General features: G+C 33.7%; 1 protein-coding gene across 5 annotated transcripts; it reads right to left on the reverse strand.

The window, feature by feature from the left end:
* On the reverse strand, nucleotides 3,534-6,997 carry LOC107612933 (cyclin-dependent kinase G-2). 5 transcript variants are annotated; one of them, XR_001613881.2, is made up of 8 exons: nucleotides 6,128-6,997; nucleotides 5,845-5,980; nucleotides 5,639-5,727; nucleotides 5,378-5,489; nucleotides 5,178-5,278; nucleotides 5,004-5,074; nucleotides 4,836-4,870; nucleotides 3,534-4,686 (listed from the first exon to the last, which is right to left on the reverse strand). XR_001613881.2 is itself a non-coding variant. In XM_016314723.2 (6 exons), exons 1-5 carry the CDS (start codon nucleotides 6,970-6,972, stop codon nucleotides 5,183-5,185), a joined length of 1,278 nt encoding a protein of 425 aa, XP_016170209.2. In that variant the 5' UTR covers nucleotides 6,973-6,997; the 3' UTR covers nucleotides 3,536-5,074; nucleotides 5,178-5,182. The 5 variants fall into 5 exon arrangements, 1 of the variants encoding a protein (XP_016170209.2); XR_002353164.1 differs by having other exon boundaries at nucleotides 4,836-5,074; XR_002353165.1 differs by having other exon boundaries at nucleotides 3,534-4,113; nucleotides 4,290-5,074.

The following is an 8,107-nucleotide window of genomic DNA, read 5'->3' on the forward strand; positions in this document are numbered from 1 at the left end:
TTAATATCTATAATTAATTAGTTCTAGCTTCACTCTTTCACATAAATAACATATCATATTTATCATCTCTCTAATTCACCAATACACACACAAGGAGAAAAAAAATCTTTAACAATTCAATTTATTTTTATTCATACGGAGAGTTGATTAAAATACATGGAATTTAAGTTTTTATATATCTAAAGACATACTTAATTACTAAAAAAGGTTATTATTGGCCATAAATAACTAAGCATGAGTTGTAACGGAGGTGATGAAATTTGTAAAAAGTTTAACTTGTTACGCTAATTATTTTAATAAGTTTGATGACTATATAATATATATTTAGCTACTATTGTTGACTATTTTTAACTTTATCAAATTTTGCGACTCTTATTTGACTGCTAAATTGTAAGCACTTCTAGCATTGTAAGCAATTTGTAATATTTTTTAATCCTATACGATTTTGTAAAAAATATCATTAGTTGTCACTTAATCATCATTATCTAAGTTGTGTTTTGACTTTTAATCTCGACAGCCAGAATTCTTAGTTCGTCTAGTATGATGGTGATTATGCAAGTTGATTTATATATTAATACCAACACTGTGACTGATTTATCTATATATGAGAAGTTCGGATGTAATTCTTATTTGAATTCATCAAGTCTTTCATTCAAAATGTTGTCTTTTAAAAGAAATTTTACAGCCTCTTTCAATGGTGAATGGTCCCTGCTCAAGTACGGAGGATATTTGATAAGAGTTTCAACCATGCTATTAATGGATCTATAGATTTTATTGACTTTAATGGAGACACTCTAACGCCACTTCTAATGATTCCTCCGAGACACGCACATCTCTGGAAGAGAAATTTCTCTATTAAAATTTAAAACCATTAAGTTGATGGGTAAAATTGGCTCTTGCCAAGCATCTCTCTCTACTTTGCGGGAGGATCATTGGAAGAGGCATTAGATTTTGTGATGTAATTCATAGATATGGAGTAATTATCCAAATCAGTCTAAGGATTTTAGATTGGATATTTTAATCTCCAAAAAAAATTAATACACAGATCAATCCCAAGGTTTTTACTCCGGCAAACAAATCAGTTCCAGTTATTTTTTGGCAGAGTAATTATCCAAATCAGTCTCCAAAGATTTTAAAAACGGACATTTTAGTCCCCAAGAAAAACTAATGTACAAATTAATTCCCAACGTTTCTCTCTGTTAGACATAATAGTCTTCCGTCAAAAAATAAAATAAAATAAAATTATTATTATTATTATTAATTGCACAATAATATTGTACTATATTTTTTGTATTTTTTAGACAAAAATAATGATAAATTTATTCATTAAATTCTTATATATATATATAGTCACTCAATAATAATAATAAAATTATTAGAGATTATTTTACAAGAAATTCAAAATTAAAACCATTTGATATTTTGTATTTAATATAATCAAAAGATGTCCTATGTAAAAAAATATATATGTTTGTATTAAAAAATATGTATTAAAAGAAAATATTTTAATTTAAATTTATATTAAATACATCCGTTTTTAAAATCTTTGGGGACTGATCTGGGTAATTATTCTGCCGAAAAATGAACTGAGGACTGATTTGTCTACCGGAGTAAAATGTTAGGGATTGATCTGTGTATTAATTTTTCTTAGGGACTAAAATGTTTGATTCTAAAATCTTTGGGGGACTGATTTGGATAATTACTCCAAAAAATTTCACAATATCTCAAGAGAGGTCCAACCAATTTTTATTGGGCTGATCCCAAAGCCCACCAAACTAAAAAAACATAAATAAGACGATAACCCTTACTCTAATTTAAAATTATTTTTCACCCGTTTCACCAACTCCTTTTTTTGAACCTCCCAGCCACGGCGACCCGTCGCTGACCTCCCTCCATGCCGTTTCAAACACAATTTGCATGAGTACTGCTAGGGAGCCAATGGTCTAAGCGTACAATATGTACAATGAGCTAAATTTTTGGTCCATGAATAAAATGAACATCACTCATACTATCCAGATTTTGGAGTTCATCAAGGATCGAATTCTTGGTGTCTTTTGGATCTAGAACTTTAATACTATATCATGAAACCACTTATCCCAAAAGCGTATCCTAATAGAATAATATAATACTAATGGTCATATCTCTGATACTTTCTAAACTTCCATTGCACACATTATACACTTAGACCATTGGCTTCCTATACTTTTTGTTTGCATATATATCATGACCAAAAGTGAAGGGCATGATGTACCACGTAGTTTGGCAGCACAACTAATATCCGGCAATTTTATCGTGTTTGGTGTGGGATGATACCATCTTATGCTCGATTATCACGTGATAACTGTTTCTATCATGTATCCATGTGAAACTTTTATCTTAAAGGAGAATTTTGACAGAAACTGTGGAGCTTGTGGATAACCAAATTTATTTAGTGGTACCCAATCCCCTTGGATGGATAACCTCGCACATTATATAACACGAGTGCTTTAGCAACCTTCACCATCTTTAATTTTATTTATATAAAATTATAAAAATAACCATTTATGATTTTATTTTATAGCTACGTTCTAAGTTTCTAGAACATTGAATATTTTAAGAATATTTGCCATTTTGTAACCTTTGATGAATTATCTAAAACTACTAAAGAATCTACACCATACACGAGACACATAATCGAGTTTTGACCGTTTGTTCGCAGGTTGGAAATTTAAACCTTGTCAAATAATAACTTTTGAAGTATTAGAGGACAACAAATTTCGTACTTCGTAAATTGTAATCATCAATTAATTATTATTAGTATTAATTATTATTAGTATTTTTAATAATGTAAAATTACTTCTAATAACATAAAATTACTTACTTTCATTTAACCATACTAACCAAATTTTAATAAAATAGATGACCCCATAAACTTTCTCATAAGTCATAACTTTTTACTCCGTTAATTTTTTTTAAATAATTTGAAAATTTATTAGTTAAGTCCATCCCATGCACTTCGTTTTTAATTTAAACCTTTTCTCCTCAAGTAAAACAGTTTAAACGTAAAATTTTCCTTCCATTTATTTTTACCAAGGGGAAGACTCGTGCAAAATTGTTTTCTTGTAAAGTTTTAGCGTAAAGTTGAGAATTGAAAATTATTAAATAATTATTTAATCAAACTTAACAGTTTTCAAGTATCAACTTTACATGAATATCAACTTTACATGAAAACTACAGGTGAATTTCTACTTTTTACTGTATCTACAAAGACTTGGTTTTGTACAACATAGTCACATGTCAAATGTCAACCATAGATGGTAGTTAGGCAAAAAGAGAAATGTGTCAAAAATAAGTGTGGTTACAATGGGACTGCTTGTGCTGACAGCTAACTCTTCATCTCATGAAAGAGAGAAGATAAATCCGGCAAGAAATATCAATGGAAATTAAACACAAAAAAAAGGGGGTTGGACTTGCCTCATAATGGTTAGAGAACAGAATTGCTGTTTTATGCCAGGTCATTTTCTTTGAAAAAGAAAACAATTATACACTAGATGAATTTAAAAATCTTCATCGGGTAATAAATCTTTATACAACAAAACTATGCGTGTCTGCTAGCCACAATACATGTCAAGCATATTCTAGAGAATGCAAAAACTTGTTTTATACTTTGATACGAACACAGAAAAAAATAAATAAATATTTGCAAGGGACTTCTACACAGAATTGTAAGAACTAGAAAAATGGAGTAAATCGAAAGCCATCATCAGAGACGGACAAAGTCTCAACCTGTTTGCTTCCTTTTGCTTCAGCCACTAAATCCTCTTCATCTTCCTCCTTTCCTAGTTAAAATAATAGTCTAAAGCTAAAACAAAAGCAAACGAAGTTAATCATTAGATTAACCATTTCAGTTTGGAATGTGTGTAAACCTGCATGTTTACTTGTACGAGAATGGCTGCCGAGAAACCCATACAAGTCCACTGTTTTGTTGGCTCATGCAACATCAAACTTCCCTCAACCAGACTCTGCATGCTTAGTTTTGATCTATACAAGGCTCAATATCAAAATACTTTATCATGGTCAAACACAACAATAAACTACCTGGGGGCAAATGATGCCATGACAGTTTACTTGTGTCTGCAGAGAATAACGTCCAAAAAAAAATGAAGTTGAGATTTCCTTGGGATAAAAGGCGGTATTTTGCACAATATAAATTATAACAGTGACTCTCTACGAAATTTCATTACTGACCAAGTGGCCATGGAGCAAATCAGGCAAAAACCAATAGCTTCAATTAAAACCAAACTCCATACCTTGGGGAGCACTGAAAGCAATAAATACGAATCTCCACAGCCAGTAGAGCAGTACTGAAGTCTAAGCACCAAGCCATGTTACACCTCTACTAAGAATTAAGAAATGATATTGGGGAAATAAAATGAGAAAAGAAACATAGCGTCATAGCCTCCCCACATCAACCCCAAAGGCCAAAAAATAAAAAACCTCACCTTACTGAGTCAACCTTTGAAAGGTGTGCAAATAAGAACAGAGGAGATAACACAAAAAAAGAGGGGTTATGAAAATACACTTATAAATATACACGAAAACCTGGCAAATGTAGAAGCAAGCGGAGAGTCCAAGATTCAGGACGCGGAGCCAGACTACATGTATTCCATTGTGTTCATCTTGGCTCATAATTTACATATGACCAATCTAAAACAAAACCAACACAATAATATGCATGAACACTATCACACCAAAAGAAATAACAATACTTGATGTAATTAATAGTGAATCTTTTACATCACAGCACAAGACATGATAATCAAAAGGGAAAGGAATGCAAAGGTAATGAATATTACCACAAGAAGAAATTCATCATTTATTACTGAGAATCCTGAAATATATGTACATACTTTAGCAAATGCAGAATACTGAGAGATAGTGTGCTTTAAACTCCGTCAAGAGAGAAATTTGTAAAAGAGAGGGAAAAGAAAAAAAAAAAAAGAAAAACAGTTACAAAGCCACACCTTGTCAGGTGACTATGTATCAAGCAGCTGCTTCTAACGGTAAAAATCAGCACCTACTGAAGTGCAAGACACTGTCCTTGGAAATCACATCATACATCATGAGCCTTTTTTGGCAATAATGAACATAAAAATTGAATTGTTCCTGTAAAGTTCCTTTGCTTCAAGCAGAAGTACCTGTCCTAGCAACGAAAAGGGGAAATAGGCTTGAAATCAGAATTAGAAAGAGGGGCTTCATGGAACCAATCATGAAGGAGAGCATCCTTAGCTGTTATCCTCTGCAAAAGAATAGACAAAAGCACACCACCGGTATAAGTCATATCATTCAATTTCAAGTAAAACCCATCAGAACTTAATCAGTGATGATCATGTGTTACCTTTTCAGGGTCATAAGTTAGAAGCCTGCTCAACAAGTCAAATCCTGACTCTGATAGAACTGGCTGACCAGTAAAAGATGCGACTGGGAACTTCTTCCGGAGCATATTATACCTGAAATAGCAAATAGTTGGCAAATAATACCCGAGTTAAAATCAAGATGAATTATCTCATCATTTTATATAAAATCGTGACAATAGGAGGTAGTAGGGAATCTTAGTGAGAAGTAAAACCACAACAATTCAGGGAAAATAAGAGCTTACGGTTGCCTCACAAATTTTGCTTTAGACCCAGGCAATTTGGGTAATCCGGGCCAAATATTCTCATCTGGGGTACCCAGAGTTCGAAAAATCTGCAACCAAATTAATACAACCAAAAACTATTAATAGGAGAGAGAGAGCATACTTTGCAGTCAACCTATTACAGAAGCAAAGTATTATTTAAGTGAGTGTTGGTAATAAATAATAACCTGATCAAGTTGTTCAACTTCATTTTTACCCTTGAAAAGAGGCTCTCTGGCAACTAATTCAGCCATTATGCAACCCACAGACCACATGTCAATTGCTGTGGAGTATTCTTTAGAACCTAACAAAAGCTCGGGTGCTCTGCACAGAAAAGCAAGGATGTAATTCATGAGTTTCTCGCATCTGCCACTACTTTATCAATAGAGACAATTGAAAAGGCACAAATTACGTCCACTGACACACATTCAAATTCAATGAAAGCTAGAATACTTATTTCATTCCATGTACCTGTAACGTAGAGTAACCACAAGAGGCGTATACGGCTTCAGTGGGCTCCCATACTGGCGAGACAATCCAAAATCACATATTTTCAGTTCTCCTTTTTTGTTCAGCAGAATGTTTGAAGACTTCAAATCTCTGTGAAGAACCCAATTATCGTGAAGATAGTCAACACCTTGAAGAAGTTGCCACATCAACGATTTTATTTCACCTATACTAAAAGGCTGCTTCATATCATCCATCAGCCCCTTAAGGTCGTGCTCCATATACTCCATTACCATAAAAACACCGTCAAAATCATCAACTACTACTTCTTTAACATCTACAATGGACGGGTGATTAAACGACAAAAGAATGTTCATTTCCCTCAAGGATGTCAAAGGAAAGCCTTCCTTATCTATGTTCATCTTCACCTTCTTCAATGCAACTATTTCCCCGGTCTTCTTATCCTTAGCTTTGTAGACAATGCCATAAGTTCCTTCATTTATCTTCTTAATCATTTCAAACTCAAACACACTTCTGCAACTGTTGAGCATGTTTATATTCCTCTGCACCTTCCTGGAACCTCCAAGATTTTCATCAGAATCCGACACCAAACTATAAGCAGTTTTACCTTGTTCCTCATCCTCCTCCTCAATGGAATCAACAATATTATCCTCTTCAGTGTCAGTATCATCATCAGAAGAAAGGTCAAACTTACCTCTTTCACTACTCCCAGTTGATCTACTAACTTTCCCACCCGAGCTTCCTTCTAGGATCTCACCACTTTCAGTTGTTAAGCTCACTTTACCATCCTTGTCCTCATCATAAGATGCATCAACTGGTGAAAAATCAGCAGAAGCCCACCTCGACATTGCAATGTTCCATCCCTGCACCTTGTTTCCCTCGAAGCAATCCGCATCTGTATCACCATCACCTGACTGCTCTCCCGGCAGCACGAAAGACGAATCAGCCGGAGATGGAGTAGTAGGAGGCAGACCAACAACCTGGGTGACCCTGTTTTTCGAAGAAACTCTCACTTCGCTCTCTCCCATGTCCCATGCATTAGGAGAAACTTTCCTCCTCTTCTCTGCCCGAAGCAAAGCTTCACCACCATGAGAACTAGAGGCAGGTGAAGCCTCCACCATAGAAGAACCATCATTATAATATTTGCAGTCAAATTCCTTAATGGAGCCATATTTGTAAGATTCCCCCCTCTTCAAAACACCGCCTCTCCCAGCTGCCATGTGATCGAAAAATTACAAGCCCCGCTCGACAAATCAATAAGAGAATCTATCGGTCAAATTCCCTAAAAGAACCCTAATTGTTCAGCCTTCTGTCAACACAACCCTAACGAAATCCAGAAGCTAAAACCGAACCGATTCAACTATACCTTCGTCAAATTTGTTTTCGCCAACCCCAATTATTACTAATTTTGTATAGAATTGCGCAATCGAAAGAGAATCGAACCAATTTATGATTGAGGAGGAAAAAATACAAAGGGAAATTTCGAAGAAAACAGAAAAAACCAACAGGATTCGGAGAAAGAATCAAAGAGGTGGTTGGAGCTGAATCTGAATTGAAAATTCTGAAGGAAAAAAAAAAAAAACCCTTACCGGCACCACACAGAGAAAGAGATCGAAGAGAGATTTGGTTTTGCAAACGAGCCGCCTTAGGGTTTTGATTTTCTATTCTGACTTGTATCTATCTATCTATCTTCGCGAACGAACTTAAATATTTTTTTCAAAAATATCTGTCGGAAAAAATAAAAAATATATTAATTTAATATTTTTAGACATAATAGATTTGTTTGGGTGAGTTTCTACTAATACATATTTTTTCGAGTTATCTTTTTTTTTAAATCTTATGGAAAAGTAAAAAGGAATTTATGTTTGGATATTTTATATAAAAAGATCTTTTTATTTATCAATTATGTTTGGATACAATAATATAAAAATATTTTTTTGTTTATTTATTACATAAAAAATATTTTTAAAAAAAAATCTTTTA

This window comes from Arachis ipaensis, chromosome B08 (genome assembly GCF_000816755.2).
Source record: "Arachis ipaensis cultivar K30076 chromosome B08, Araip1.1, whole genome shotgun sequence".
Classification (NCBI taxonomy): Eukaryota; Viridiplantae; Streptophyta; class Magnoliopsida; order Fabales; family Fabaceae; genus Arachis; species Arachis ipaensis.

Bases quoted from the DNA above. Each gene is read 5' to 3' on its own strand.
- LOC107612933 (XM_016314723.2), bottom strand. From the start codon at position 6,972: ATGTCGAGGTGGGCTTCTGCTGATTTTTCACCAGTTGATGCATCTTAT. The intron at 5,981-6,127 runs GTACATGGAATG...TTTTCTGTGCAG, and splicing joins GTGGTTACTCTACGTTACAG to AGCACCCGAGCTTTTGTTAG. The intron at 5,728-5,844 runs GTTATTATTTAT...ATTTGGTTGCAG, and splicing joins AAGTTGAACAACTTGATCAG to ATTTTTCGAACTCTGGGTAC.